Here is a 16,059-nt window from a genome sequence, read left to right on the forward strand (position 1 = left end):
ATAATTAATGGGAAAAAAACCAGCAGCACCCACCATCCAGAGATGACCATAGTAAAGATCTCAGTGTTTCTTTTTCCAGAACTGGATCCTACTGCACAATACTATTTTGCAGTTTAGGTTTTTCTTTATAATTTTTTTGAGATTTTATTTCTTTGAGAGAGAGTGCATGAATGGGGGGAAGAGCAGAGGGGGAGGGCGAGGGAGAGAGAATCTCTCAAGCAGACTCCATGCTGAGCGTAGAGCCTGACACAGGGCTTGCTCTGATGACCTTGAGATCATGACCTGAGCCGAAACCAAGAGTTGGATGCTCACCCAACTGAGCCACCTGGGTGCCCCATTTTTTTTCTTTATAATTTAATACATTCTGGCTCTGCATCTGAGGATGCTCACAGCTTTCAGCTTATGCACCAGCTTCTATCAAAATGTCCACTGTTCACGAATTCTGTGCAAACTCCGCTTGGAGGGTGACCACTCTACACCCCCAAATGCATACAGGTCAGTTAAAACATACACCAACTTTGATGTGAACAATGCTTTGAACATTGAAACGGCATCAAGGCTAAAAGTGTGGATGAGGTCACTGTCATCAACATGTTGACTAACGACAGCAATGAGGAGAGACAGGATATTGTCTTCACCAACCAGACAAGGGCCAAAAAGGAATTTGCATCAGCATTGAACTCAGCCTTGCCTGGCCACCCGGCCACCTGGCCACCTGGAGAAGGTGATTTGGGACCTACTGAAAACACCTGCTCAGTATGAGGCTTCCAAGCTGAAAGCCTCTCCTATGAAGGTGCTGAGGACTGATGAGGACTCCCTCACTGAGATCATCTGCTCAAGGACCAATTAGATGCTAGAGGAAATTAACAGTCTACAAGGAGATGTACAAGACTGATCTGGAGAAGGACATTGTTTCCAACACATCCGGTGACTTCTGCAAGCTGACGGTTGCCCTTGCAAAGGGTAGAAGAGCAGAGGATGACTCTGTCATTGATTATGAACTGTTTGACCCTAGATGCCTATGATCTCTAATGCTGGAGTGAAGAGGAAAGGAACTGATATTCCCAAGGGGATCAGCATCATGACTGAGCAAGTGTGTATCACATTCAGAGAGAATTTGAAAGGTACAAGAGCTACAGCCCTTATGATCAAGGAGGAGGTCAAAAGAGACCTGGAAAATGCTTTTCAGAGGCACCTGGATGGCTCAGTCGTTAAGCATCTGCCTTCGGCTCAGGTCATGATCCCAGGGTCCTGGCATCGAGCCCCACATAGGGCTCCCTGCTCAGGGAGGAAGCCTGCTTCTCCCTCTCCCACTCCCTCTGCTTGTGTTCCCTCTCTTGCTGTGTCTCTCTCTGTCAAATAAATAAATAAAAAATCTTAAAAAAAAAAAAAAGAAAATGCTTTTCAGAAACTGGTCCAGTGTATTCAGAACAAGCTCCCCTATTTTGATGACTGACTGATTCCATGAAGGGTAAGGGAGCTCATGATAAGGTCCTGATTAGAATCATGGTCATCCACAATGAAGGAAGGGGACATGTTAAAAATTAGGTCTGAATTCAAGAGAAAGTATGGCATGTCCCTGCACTACCACATCCAGGAAGACAGTAAGGGCAACTACCAGGAGGTGTTACTGTGCCTGTGGGGCGGAGCAGAATGAAGTGCAAATGTCCAAGTGGTGCTCCTGTGCTTCCAGCTAGCAGTTCTAGGAAATCAGCTTGTGACGAACAGCCCCTTGTGCCCATCCCTGTGAGGATGATGTTAGCGTTGCCCCCCACCCCAACTTTATTTTAGTTGCCTAGGCATTGTTTGGCTTTCCCCACTAGTATCTCCTTTCAGCCAAAAAAATGAACAGTTCAAGGAGTTGGAAGTGAAATCTATGATGTGAAACACTTTGCTTCTTGTGTATTGTGTTATAAACAGATGGATAAACTGAATTTTTACTGTAGAAACAAAACAAAAATAACTTAATACATTCCACATATCTTTCCATGTTAAAATTCACCTGCAGCACCATTTTTATTTTTGTTTCTTTCTTTTTTTTTAATTTTTATTTTAAGTAGGCTCTACACCCATTGTGGGGCTTGAACTCATGACCCTGAGATTAAGAGTCACATGCTCTACGGACTGAACCAGCCAGGCACCCCACCTGCAACAGCATTTTTAAAGGCTGAATATTATACTATATGAATGTACCATAATAAGAAACACTCATTATGTGCCAGGCATGTCTTATCTCACTCAATTCTCACAACAACCCCATGACGTAGACATTATTATTATTGTCTCCATTTTAAAGATTAGAAAACTGAGGGCCAGAGAAATTAGGCAACTTGTTCAAGTTCATACAGCTAGTAATTGCTCGAACTGGGATTCAAACACAGATAATGAAAGCTCATTCATTTAACCTATTCCCTAACCATTCATATTTTTGCCACATTTTTTTGCTCACTCATAAATAATGCTGTGATAACAACCTCTAAGCTAATCTTTGCACATATCCTTAAAGAATTCTTTAGGAGAAATTCATAGAGATGGAATTTCTGGGTCACAATGCTATTGATACGCATTGCCAAACTGTCCTCCAGAAAGCTTATACAAATTTACTTTCTAGCAGTGTATGAGAATATCAATTTTCTTCTATCTCTCCAACATTAGATATTATTACTAATTTTAAAAAGTTGTACAGCCATTCTTAAAGCATGCTATAAAAATAATCTACTTTCCAAAGCAAGTAGAAAATATTGTGATTTATCCACAGTTTGGGATATTCTCCCCCAGTGCTTCCCTTTATTAGCATTGATCACTGAGAAGCTGTTATACAGTGACATGAACCAAATCTGAAAAATACAGGTTTTCCCTTTAAAAAAGCCCCATCAAATACCCACACACATCTTTTGAACAAACAGAATGTTAATACATTTAATTCGTGCTACTGATGCTCATATTGTTATCATTCAAATGCCCAGAAAGTTCACAATATAAAATGTGAAACACTCTAATTGGAAAGACATGCTAACCTGAACTTAAATATATACATACGCACTATATAAAGAAATTATGGTACTTTAGCTGTATTATGATATCATGTTATAAAAAACAAGAGAATTGCGTGGTGTGGCAAACTGTCCCAAACTATGAAAGACTTCCTGGAAGAGATTATTTTTAATTGAAATCTAAGAGATGGGAAGGAACTGGTTAGTTTCAGATAAAGGTTTAGAATTTCCTACTGGAAAACTTTATCTAGGAAATCCTGAGAAGACTACCTGACTAAAATTAATGAGATCAACAGGAATGTAGTGTGAAATGTCTGGGGGAGGAAGGATTTGAACTTGAGCTATAGAATCATAAGCCACAAAATGTGGATTAAATATTGGACTTGGCTGATTTTTTAGGAATAACACGGAAAATTAATTGGAGGAAAGAAGGCTTCTAGAAGACAATCTCCCACAAATTAAGCACTACAGGTGGTTTGAAAGGGAATTACCTTAGATAATTTTTTAAAGATTTTAAAGAGAGAGAGAGCACAAGCAGGGGGAGCGGCAGGCAGAGCAGGCAAGGGAGAAGCAGGCTCCTGGCGGAGCAGGGAGCCCCGATGCGGGACTTGATCCCAGGACCCTGGGATCATGACCTGAGACGAAGGCAGATGCTTAACCAACTGAGCCACCCAGGCGTCCCCAGATAATTCTTCTACATGAAACAAAGTATTAAAATAGAAACAAAGCATTTTCTGAGAGGTCAATAAACCTCACTGGTGTCTTTTATGTAAATTTCTCATTGTGCCTGTTTCTCACACTTTGGGAGGGGAGAGGAGTCTTTGGGAGGAAGCAAGAGTACCAGCACCAAGGAATGAGGTCATGGGGGTGGGGAGGAGTAGGGGCGTTGGGGAAGTGGGCTGGGTGAAGCGGATTATTCCCAAGCATTATCTTCAATGAAGGAATTAAGATAGGAAAGATCAAGCTTAGTTCCATTTAAAAGAGAAACCACAGACAACTAATATTGTAAAGACATTAAATTCTTTGAAAAGAATTTTAACTTCACTACGTTTGCTATTTTTAACCCATTCCTTCTGTAGTTACTAGAGATAAAGCACTTAGAAAATCCTGAACAGGAGCTGTATGCTATGTTTATCAATGCCTCTTCCTAGTTCCTGCAGTGACTGATCCTGAGCATGAACTGGGGAATGTAGGCTAGCAAGACAGAGAATAAAGCAGGGCCAGGAATGTATTATACACTCACTACTGGGTGGGCCATAAATTAAATTAGTTTGTAGTTGCCACATGAAAAGCAAAACCTAATCAGATAAATATCAGTAGCCATAAAATTAAAAGGGACAAATTGCTCAAGAAGAGCACAATCATTTCTGACAGGAAGATGACAAATTTCTCCCGCTTTTCTTGGAGTAGGAGGGGGTGGAGATGGAGAAGAGATGTGGCCGCCCCAAATTCAACAGAGGTGCCAGGAAGAGAATTCCTAGTGGAAGAGTGGGGAACAGGCACGGCAACCCTGGAGTTCTTAGGAGATACAGCGAAGGGATAATCAGGGGGAAGGCACGGTCCCCATGGTCAGAAGAGGGCCTCGGGTTTCTGCTCATCAGAAGTGGGATGGAGTGATTTTCTGAGAGTGCAGAGGAAAATATTGGAGCTTAATTAAGAAAATAATTGTGAGAGAACAGATTTTTACAAGGATTGGAAATATGCATCTTTATCTGCATGTTAAATGGCACCCATGGTTCTTCAGTGCCTTGTACCACTGCAATTTTTTCTAAAACACTTTTACCTACAGTGAAATACATGAAAAGTAGTCCTGATTTTGAAAAAATTTAACTGTGATAAAATATACATAAAATTTGCCATCTTAACCATTTTAAGTGTACAGTGCAGTAGTGTTAAGTATATTCATGTTGCTGTGCAACCAATCTCCAGAACTCTTTTCATCTTGCAAAACCAAAACTCTATGCCCATTAAACTCCTCTCATTCCACCCCCACGCCAGCCCCTGGCAACCACCATTCTCCTTTCTGTCTCTGTGACCTCTAGGTTCCTGCAGCACCAATTTTAAGGACAGTCTAGTATGGGAAAGGACCCTTACACTTAGGATTTATGTTATCACTCAACAATACGTGTATTCTTTCAAAAATGATGTTTCTATCTTGTAACGTGATATATCAGGATTCTGTTACTCCTGCCAAAAGCATTCTAATTATGTCATTCTCCCAGACAATTCAGCCTATTTATCCTGAAAGCAAGTATCAACCTACGTGAGTCTTACAATAATAACGAAGCGATACTTCGAGCAAAATAGAAGCCTATGCATTATGCTGTTACAGCAAGCCAAACCAATAAGTCTTGAAATTCCCATCATCAAGTCCGTGTGAATGACGTCAGTTCTGCCAAACAGCCGTTCTGTAAGATGGTTTGTTTGGAACGTGTATCATATTAAATTGAACCTTACGCAAATTAAGAGCCTAGAATTCCTAAGGAAAATTATGCATTTAAAGAACTGCCAGGTACATGTTTGCTCTCTATATGTACTATTGCTAATAAAACATCTAGTACTTATTGAGCGCTTAGTATGTGTCAGTGCTGTGCTGAGTGCTTTACGCTGATTTTTTTATATGCTATAAGCATTTTTTTCTTTATTTTTTTGAGAGAGAGAGAGAGAGAGCATGCATGAGCAGGGGGGAGGGGCAGAGGCAGAGGGAGAAGCAGACTACCCGCTGAGCAGGGAGCCCGACGCGGGGCTCGATCCCAGGAGCCCGGGATCATGACCTGAGCCGAAGGCAGACGCTTAACCGGCTGAGCCACCCAGGCACGCTGCATTTTTTTTCTTTAGACTGTGGTAAAATACACATAACGTAAAATTTATCGTGTTAACCATGTTTAAATGCACCAGTGCAGTAGCGTCAAGTATATTCACATTGTTGTGCTATGTGCTCTACGTTTTTCTCTTTTTCTCTTTCTTCCAGTTTTTCTGAGATATTTTACATCGATTAATGTGCTCAACTTCCACAAAGCTATGAGGCAGATACTGTCACATTCCCATCTTGCGGAAGAGGAAATTAAGGCGCAGAAAGGGTAACGTGCATACAAATAGCCAAGCTAGTCTGTATGATGCCACTTACAGGCCCTCACTTCTCAGGCATTCTTCAACCCAATCCAATCTGGCTTCATCTCACCCCACCCCTCTCTCCACGGAACTTGCTTTCGAATACAAGAAATTCATTAATAATCTCCATTTTGGTAACTCAAAGGACACTTCCAGTTTTTATCATGTTTGACCACTTGATAGCATGTAACTTAACACTTTTCCTTGTATTTTCATGGTACTACTAGTGATCTTTAAAGCTGTTTCCTATAGCCTCTTTTTTCCTTTTATACTCTCTCCATAGGTCACATCATTCATTCCCACAGCTTTAAATAAGGATCTACTGATGATGCCTAAATGTGTGTCTCTAGCCCAGATCTCTATCCTGAGCTTCAAACTAGTACAACTAACATCTCTACTGAGAGATCCCAGAGAACTTCAAACTGAACATGTCCAACAATAAACTTATCTTCCCCTCTAAATCCACTTTTTTGCCAAAGTTTCCCCTCTTCTGTGGCCCCACCAGACCCATCACTTGCCCAAGTGAGAGGCCTAGTAGTCATCTTTGCCACAAGCATTGACCGCCTTCCATCAAATCTCTCAGCAATTGATTCTACCTTTCAAATATCTCATGAATCTCACTCTTCTCCATGTCCACGGCCATCACAGTAGCCAAGGTCACTGCACTTGCCTCCTGTGTGATCATCCTGCATCTCCTTTTGCCCACTTCCAATCTACTTACCACTCTGTAGCCAGGGTAATCTTTTAAAGATTCAAATCTGGTCATGTCAATCACAGACTCAGAATTCTTCAATGGCTTCACACTGACCTCAGGAGGACAAAGTGAAAAATCTTTAACATGACTTGGAAGGCCCTACGAGATCTTGTACTAATCCACATCTCCGATCTCATTTCTCACCACTTCATCTTTACATCCACACTGGCTACAATGCACTTCTTCCAAATTCTCTACACACTCTATTCTCGACCCACCACATTCCCTTTCGTTTCCAGGCCTTCACACATGCCAGTTTTTTACCTGGAATCTTGTCTGCCCCTATGATCCATATCCCAAGCTGGCTAACTCCTACACATCAGTAAGAGCTCAACTAAAGGAGGTCATTTCCTACCTCAGCCCCTCATACTAGGTTAGATCTCTCTGGCAACTAGATCAGGGCTTAATACATAGGAGATTCCTAAAAAAATTTGTAGACTTGGCTGAGCAGAAAAGAAGAACGACTAGGTATGGAGGTCTTCGACATACAAGCAAGTGCTCAATAAATACCATTAAATGAATGAGTAAATGAGTGAGTGAATGGAAGAAGGAAGATTTGTTTAATAAACAATTCTATTTTTTCCCCAGTATAATATTGCATTTGTGGAAATAATATTGGATATCGTTCTACAAAGAAGAAAATATCCAGTTTCTTTTTAAAATAATTTTTAAAAAGATTTATTTTTTTAGAGAGCGTGTGCATGCATATGGGGGAGGGGCAGAGGGAGAGGGAGAGAGAGAAAAAGCCTCAAGCAGACTCCATGCTGAGCGCAGATCCTAGCATGGGGCTTGATCCCACGACCCATATAATCACAACGTGAGCTGAAACTGAGTTGGACGCTTAACTGACTACACCACCTAGGCACCCTGGAAAATATCCAGTTTCAAGATTAGGAGGCAATATTTTAAAATGGGTTCCAAGCTGTAACATTTCACTAAAAAATCATGTAAGAGAAATCTATGAACAATTATATGTCAACAAATTAGATAATCTAGAAGAAATGGACAAATTCCTAAAAAACACACAAATTACCAAACCGACTCAAGAGAAAAGAGAAAATCTCAACAGATCTGTAAACAAGTACAGAGATACAATCTGTTTCAAAACCCTCCCAACAAAGAAGTCTAGGACCGGATATGGCTTCACTGAAGGAAAAATAAATACGTTACCAAACCGACTCAAGAGAAGGCTTCACTGGTGAATTTTACCAAACATTTAAAGAAGAATCAATACCAGTCCTACTCAAACTCTTCCAAAAATAGAAGAAGAGGAACATTTCCTAACACATTCTATGAGATCAGCATTACCCTGATACCAAAGCCAGCAAAGAGACTATAAGAAAAGAAAACTACAAACGTCCCTTATGAATACAGATGGAAGAATTCTCAACAAAATAAGAGCAAGCCAAATCTAACAGTACATTAAGAGGATTATACAACAGAACCAAGTGGGATTTATCTCAGGAATGCAAAGGTGGTTCAATATAAGAAAATCAATGTAATGCATCATGTTAACAGAACAGAGGGGAAAAAAACACATGATCATCTCAATAGATGCAGAAAGCATTTGAAACAATTCAACATGCTTTCATGATAAAAATACTCAGCAAGTAGGAACAGAAAGGAATTTCCCTAACACAATAAAGGGCATTTACCAAAACCTATACCTAATATCATATTCAATCGTGAAAGACTGAAAGCTTTCTACCTAGGGAACAAGACAAGGATGTGTGCTTTTTTTTTTTTTTTTTTTTTTTTGAGAGGGAGGATGGGGGAGGGGCAGAGAGAATCTCAAGCAGGCTCCACGCCCAGCACGGAGCTGACATGGGGCTGGATCTCATGACCCTGAGATCATGACCTGAGCCAAAATCAAGAATTGGATGCTCAACAGACTGAGCCACCCAGGCGCCCTAGGATGTATGCTTTCTGAAAGAAAAGAGAGGTGGTAGCTGAACAACATTGTAAATGCACTAAATGCCCCCGAATTGTATACTTTAAAATAGTTAACTGTATCTTATATGAATTTCACATCAATAAAAAGATTCATATAGTGAATCATTTGTTCGTTTTGGTTTACTGATCTACAAGCATATTTCCTATGTTTATAGGATAATTAGTAGATAAGAGTTATAATTTAGAGATTACATTATAACACCATGAAAAACAAACCTTATTTTCAATTCAAGATAAATGAGAGATAAAAGTTGAAGTAAAAGCCTAAAAACTACTCTTAGGAGAGCTTGCAAATTTTCCTCTCAAAATTAGAATGTTCTTTTAAAAATTGGAAGCCAGATGGTCTTATACATAAAAACAAATCTCAATGTTAAATCCAGATGGGATTTAAAAGTTAATTCTGCTGCAGCTGCAGCCAAGCAATCAAAACTGTAGTCAACGTATTTATTTTTCCTTCAGTGATGTTTAGAGCACTGTTTCTCAAATTGGGAACTTGTTGGAAATGCAAATTCTCAGGCCCTGCCCCACGCCCCCATAATCAGAAACTCTGGGGTTGAGGGCCAGTAGTCTGTTTTATTTTTTATTATTTTTTTTCCCAAAGATTTTATTTATTTATTTGACAGAGAGAGCGAGAGAGCACAAGCAGGGGGAACAGTAGAGGGAGAGAGAGAAGCAGGCTCCATGCCAAGCAGGGAGCCCGATGCGGGGCTCGATCCCAGGACCCTGAGATCATGACCCGAGCCGAAGGCAGACACCTAACCATCTGAGCCACCCAGGCGCCCCCAGTAGTCTGTCTTAACAAGCCTTCCAGGTGCACACTCAAGTTTGAGGACCACTAGTTAAGACCAATAGCACAAGTCTTGGCCAGTGAGGCTGCTACAAGCATTTTCTTACCAGACAATGTTGTGCCATAAACGTTGTGTTATTTCTTGGAGTTGTTAACGTGTCAGCTTGGAACACCTGTGAGTTATCACTACGAAGAAAAAGAAAACATTTGAAATCCATTACAAAAATTTTTTTTAAAGAAATAAGGTTTCAAATACTCAAACAGCAATGCCATTAATGTAAATAGGTTCTTTGTGGAGACAGCTGTGCAGATGGAGAAATTAGAACATGCGCGTGCACACACACACACACACACGCACACGCACACAAAGCCTTAGTTGGCTGAGCCTGAACAAATCTCCATGTAAGGGAAGGAATTCTCAAGCATGCCACTTTACCGCTAATCATGCTACCAAGAATAAGAATAATTTATCATGACCCTGGAAATGCATCATTTTCTGTGTAAACCTGTAACTAATTTAAATTTATGATTGCAGCTACCATGTGCAGTCCCAATTCCCTCTCAACTCTGAAGTTTTCACATGAACAAGAGGGATAATCAATAGCAGGAGTTAACAGAACGGAGATTTTCACAGATGTGTTTTGTTTGACCTACTCGGGATCAAAACGTTTTTAAGTTAGTTACACACACTTGAAATGCTGAGAGGTTTCACATAAATAATCCAGATTCCGGATTTCTAGCTTCTGTTGAAAATCTGCAAGCTGGGTCCACACTGGGCCACATTCCCACATGGCAACAAGAGACTGGAGCTAAGCAGCTGTTCCCTGCTTACGCAGGGGCTTGTCTTCCTCAGCTTCCGTGGTGCCTCGGCCCTATTTGAGCTTGGGACCCTGAACAAGTCTTTTCTTTTTCATGTCTTCTTTTTGTTTTAACTTTTTTATTTTGAAGGAGTTTAAGACTCACAAGACATTGCAAAAATACAGAGGGTTCCCATGTACCTTACACCCAGGTTTCCCCGACGACGTAAGAAGTCGTTAACACTTCCTTTTTTTTTTTTTTTTTTGCCACATCCAATCAGGTGCTAGGTCTCTCTTATAGCCATCTTATTCTTTTCAGACTCCTGGCCAAAAACCAATTCAAAGCCTTTGTACTTTCCTACGTACTCTGCAATAGTCTAATTTGTCCCTTCATCTTGCTTTTGTCCCTACGGCAGTCTACCTGCTCACAACTTTCAGTAACTCTTCATCGTGAGCTGAATTCAGTTACATTCTTTACAATGACATTCAAAGCTCGCCACCATTTAGCTCTAGCCTTTTGGATTTCATGGACTAGTAAAATTTCAAAACAAAATCTTGGCACAAACATACAGTTGCTAACCATCTTTCTTTTGCCAAGTAAAAAAATCCCACCATCTACCAACACCATCATTTCATTTATAAAAGGATATTTTGGTATTAAAAAAATTAAAACAACCTCAGGATAAAGTACAGTCCTGCCCAGGAAAAGACATTTGGCCAACTATATCACAAACGTATTTAAGTACTCTGCACTTAACTTTTTTAAAAACATGGGTTAGTGAAAAAGTCACCTAGGATCAGCACTGGTCAGTGGATGAATATCTGGGAGCCAGTGATCCAGGCACAGTTGACAAGCTCTCTGGAATACACCTATGTTTTTCTGCCTCCAAGCTTGTTCCATACACTTGGAATGCTGTCCCAGCTCTCTGGGTCCCCTCTTCCTGTCTGCTTCCTATCAATCCATCAGGACCCATCTCATATGCCTCCTCTCCAAGAACATTTTCCTTATCCCTCACCAATCCTGCTGTCATTTCTCACTCCATTCTTCGAATCTCCCTAGCACTTTCTTTCCCTCCCTATGTGCATAGATCTTACTCCATCATATATTTAAGTCCTTTGATTATATATTTGCCCTACTAAATTAAAAGCTTATTGGGTCGAGATACATCTTTGCGGCATGGTAATGTGTATATAACAGGCAGTAATTCAATATTTTATGAGAGGATGGGTGTATACATGGGTCTAAGTTTTACTTCATTTTCCAGGAATTTTCCCCTACAAGAATAGGAATGGATTCTAGCAATCATAAGAAAGTTGGAGGGTCACTAATGAGTTACATATTTCCACTTTTTTGTACGTGGGGGGTAATTCTTAAGGCTGGCAATTATATTCTCGCCTAAATTTTTGTCTGTCAATTTAATGACTATAAATGAAAAAAATCATTGAGGAAGCATATATTTCAATTGGTAGGCATCATTCAACATGAATTCATAAAATCCTAGGTGATATCTACAACTGAGTTAAGTGCTACAACTTAGAAAAAGTGATAACTAGATACATGTTCAATGCTCCACATCAAATGATCAATAAGCATAAATATGCTTATTTATGTCTAAATATCTAAACTGCAATATGTTTATGCCAGTTATATTCTCAAAGCAATCATTCTCTATGGCCACTATTCTCTTTCCAGGTTTGTAAGAATTTAATAAAACAGACGGTTGGCAAACTTCTGCAAAGGGCCAGACAGTAAATATTTTGGGCTTTGTGGGACATCCAATCTCTATGGCAACTACTCAGCTCGGTTACTATAGTGGGAAAGTGGCCGTGGACAATAAGTAAGCAAATGGGCATGGCCATCTTCCAATAAAACTTTATTTACAAAAATCAAGTGGCAGGCTGGATTTGGCCTACAAGCAGTAGTTTGACTTTCAAACAGTTTAAATGCAGGATCAGGCTAGAAGTATTTACAGGGGGAAGGCAATGGCAGAAATCCCAGAACTTACTCTCTAATTCTCATTAGGGCCAGAGAAGTGAAAGAAAAAAAACCTACTACCTTTAAACAAAGTTACTGACACCAATAGTGAAGTCAGTTAAGTAGAGGGCTAAAGAGGATAAAGAACCAAGAGGTTCAAAACTTTTGACATTGGTATTTTTATTAATACAAGATGTACACAAAACAGTGTTGGAACTTCTTTAAAAACAGTAATACTTGTATTAAGGAGTTTATATTTAAGGAACAAATTTCTGCAAATGCTGGTGCAGAGAGATTGTGTTTATATACAGGAAGCATCAAGCAAAATTGGAAAATTACTTGAAAGAAGTGCAACAATTATTTAGTGAGCGGTGAAAGAGGCAAGGCAACAAGTATTAGAGGCTCAATTAAGTGAAAGTGAGGGAAGTGAGCAGTGTACATATGCAACTGAAAAGAATGGAGGTGAACATGAATTCAACAGAGGCCTTGTGTAATTCTACTCTAAATTGTTCTCACTTCCCTGACCACATCCTAAACTGGCCACAACGGCACAAAATCTGCCCTCAGGAGATCATTTGGCCAAGTTCCCTCACCTCAGGCATGTCATGTATCATCTTTATGCTACCTTTTTTTGATAGACAAGAGTCCCTGGACTTGGTCCACCTTGCAGTTTCTTTATCTTTAACTCCTATTAGGTAAATATGCAGTTGCCTCTTACCTTTCTGTACCAATTTCACTTCAACCATCAGGAGCTTAAGCTACAGAATCTGACACTGTAACTATACTCTAATATGATAAAAAACAAAAATTTAAGTCCTGCAGAACAAAACAAAGCATGAAGGGATAACTGCCATCACTCTCCTTGCTAAGACTGTTTGCAACTTGTTTTTTTTCATTTCATAAAGGCTTCCAATAAAACCAACATTCTCCCCAAGTCTTTTCTTCTAGCAGAGCGGGTTCATAACAACTCATGTTCTCATACAACAGGATTAGAGTCAATCCTGAATTTGTAGAAGTTCTTGTTTTCAGCCCAACATGCACAGCTGCTGCCCCTTTATTTCTCTGCCTATTAGAAAAGATCACGTATTTTTTTTTTGTTAATCTTAGTTAGCTTTTCCTTTTGTATACTATATTCTTCTTTATCTCAAATGACCAGAAAGCTGAATTTGGTTAGAATTAATGAACTTCGAAGTTGAGGGGCACTGGCTGGGCAGTCAGCTAAGCGTCTGACTCTTGGTTTCCGCTCAGGTCGTGGGATCAAGCTCCGAGTCGGGCTCCATGCTCAGCACGGAATCTGCTGGAGTTTCTCTCTCCCTCTTCCTCTGCTCCTCCCCCCCGACACTTGCACTCTCTCAAAAATAAACAAATCTTTTTTTAAAAAAAAAAAGCTTAGAAGTTGATTAGTAGTGGACAAATCACTAGCTTAGGAATCAGGAGACACAGCCAGGACACACTGGCTCTATTACTATGTCATTTTAGAGACTTATGGGCCTCAGTTTCCTCATATGTTAAATAAGGAGGGTAGATCTAGTCTCTGAGTTCACTTCTTTTTTTTTTTTTTTTTAAGATTTTATTTATTTATTTGAGAGAAAGAGAATGAGAGAGAGCACATGAGAAGGGGGAGGGTCAGAGGGAGAAACAGACTCCCTGCTGAGCAGGGAGCCCGATGCGGGACTCGATCCAGGGACTCCAGGATCATGACCTGAGCCGAAGGCAGTCGCTTAACCAACTGAGCCACCCAGGCGCCCTCTGAGTTCACTTCTAACAGTTGTGATTTATAACTATCAATTAGAATGATGCTAGGAAAAGGGAGGAGCAAAATTACTAACACAGGGAGTGAATGCATTTTTCAAACATTTTCACAATACTGATAAAACTTTATGACACTGGGATGCGAGATCCAAGATCTTACTTTCAAATTCTATTTTAAGAAGTTATAAGCATGTGTCATGCCAGACTTTTGGATATGTGCAGGAAATAGCGAACCATCAGTTAGGACAGTGTTTTTAAATCTTATGCTTTTCATTATCAGCCCTCTAAGGAACTGTTTTTGACATTTCCCCCCCACCAATTACTCCCTCTTGAAAATTCTCACGAAATTGTTGTATTTATAGCTGTGGCTTATACATAAAAAGAGCAAGATTTTTTTTCACACACCCCCAAGAACCAAGTTTGGGGCAGTACTGGCCATTGAGAATGCAAAATTTAGGAGATCAAGTTTCTGTGGTACCTAACAAACTTTTTGTTCAAATAAAAACTAGGTGTAAAAAAGGCCCAAGGTTTTTCGCTTGGCAACCATTTCCATTTGCTAGAGGTGAAGGTCAGAGGTGACAAAGCAGCTGAGAGAATGACAGAAAATTACAGTCATCACAGAAGATCTGGAGGTGAGGGTGGGGAATGCTCAGTTTCTTCAAAGGAGTGGGTAAGAGGTGGGGTGAAGTTAAAAAAAAAAAAGTCGTGCTCCACACCAATAGGTTGCTGCTTTTGGGTCCTGGTGGACGGTCAGAAGAGGACGTCCAGGTTCACATGTGTGTCAACCTCAGGGTAGGTGTTCACTCTCCCTCCGGCCTGCCCATCCCACTCCCCACAAGGCTGAGGGTGAGATCTCCAGACAGCAGGAACAAGGGAGATACCTGTAGAACCTCGATGGAGAGAGTCATGGGAATGCTATCGAAGTCACTTTCCCCACCTCCTGCCACCCACCCCCTGCTTGCTCACCCAAGCCCATTGATCAAAGGGGCGCTGCTGGATCTTCTCAGCATGTCATCTGTGGTAGTTGAACTCGGCAGCAGCTCCGAGTCTAGTTTCATTTTCTCTTGTGCCATGTCCACGTCGAGGAAGAAACCACTGCTTGGTTCCAAGTTCTCAAGGTTTTCTGGCTCCCATCCACATAAGGACAAGTCACCTGGGTGAGAAGATGCAGGCAGAGAGGAAAAGGGGGAAAAGAGAAGAAAGGAGGAACCTCTTAGACGAGTGAGGTGCTCACCTTTGCAGCCCTACCATCCCTAATACCAGTGGGCACAAAGTCGGGCAGGACTGGCTCCGAACCTCCTATCCCCCAACCTCGGGGTCCCTAACGCTGAGATCTTCCACCTCCAAGTCTATAATGAAAATGAGGAATTTATCTTAGTCACCCCGTGAATCGTTCTTAATTTCTCTCAGCAAAGGAAACCCCAGGTAAGCCTTTCCGGCCAAAACAAAAACTACAACCTGTCGCCTTCGCGAATCCGTCGGGTGCCGCCCCGCTGCACCTGCGCCCCGTGCCCTGCCCGCTGACGCATGCTTATTACGCAAACAATGAGAGTCAATGGGGGCGTCTTTGTCAGCCTTGCCTGGGGCGCACGCGCAGTCTTAGGAGCCGACTTTTTACCGCAAGCCCGGTCCTCTCTTTATTTCTCGTGGAGATTGACGGTGGTTGTTCCTCTGCTTCTATGTGAACCCAGGGATCGTTTTTCACTGACCGTTATTTAGGGAAGAAAGGGTGGGGAGGAGTAAGCTGTATGGGAGCGCCGTCCTTTCTGTGCTATGTCTAATACTCAATTTTCTCTGGTTTGAGTAGCCCATTATCCCCGTATAACTGAGGCCAATAAGCTTGTTAACTCCCATGACGAATTTTTCCATCCTGTTAATAGCCAACACTACACAATTGTAATTTAAAAAACGCTATACGTCAAAAAAAAAAAAAAAAA

The 16,059-nt window shown here is 40.9% G+C and overlaps 1 protein-coding gene across 1 annotated transcript in view; it reads right to left on the reverse strand.

Annotated features, from left to right (window-relative positions):
• The window catches only part of PABIR3 (PABIR family member 3), a 38,707-nt gene extending 23,435 nt beyond the window's left edge, over positions 1-15,272 (reverse strand). Inside the window, exons 1-3 of the mRNA XM_044911920.1 lie at positions 15,089-15,272; positions 9,706-9,784; positions 6,826-6,912 (exon numbers count right to left, since the gene is read on the reverse strand). Of these exons, the coding sequence (XP_044767855.1) occupies positions 6,826-6,912; positions 9,706-9,784; positions 15,089-15,195 (273 nt within the window). The 5' untranslated portion in view covers positions 15,196-15,272. The remainder of the gene's footprint in view (positions 1-6,825; positions 6,913-9,705; positions 9,785-15,088) is intronic.
• Positions 15,273-16,059: the final 787 nt, after the last annotated feature.

The sequence above is a fragment of the Neomonachus schauinslandi genome, chromosome X (assembly GCF_002201575.2).
Source record: "Neomonachus schauinslandi chromosome X, ASM220157v2, whole genome shotgun sequence".
NCBI lineage: Eukaryota > Metazoa > Chordata > Mammalia > Carnivora > Phocidae > Neomonachus > Neomonachus schauinslandi.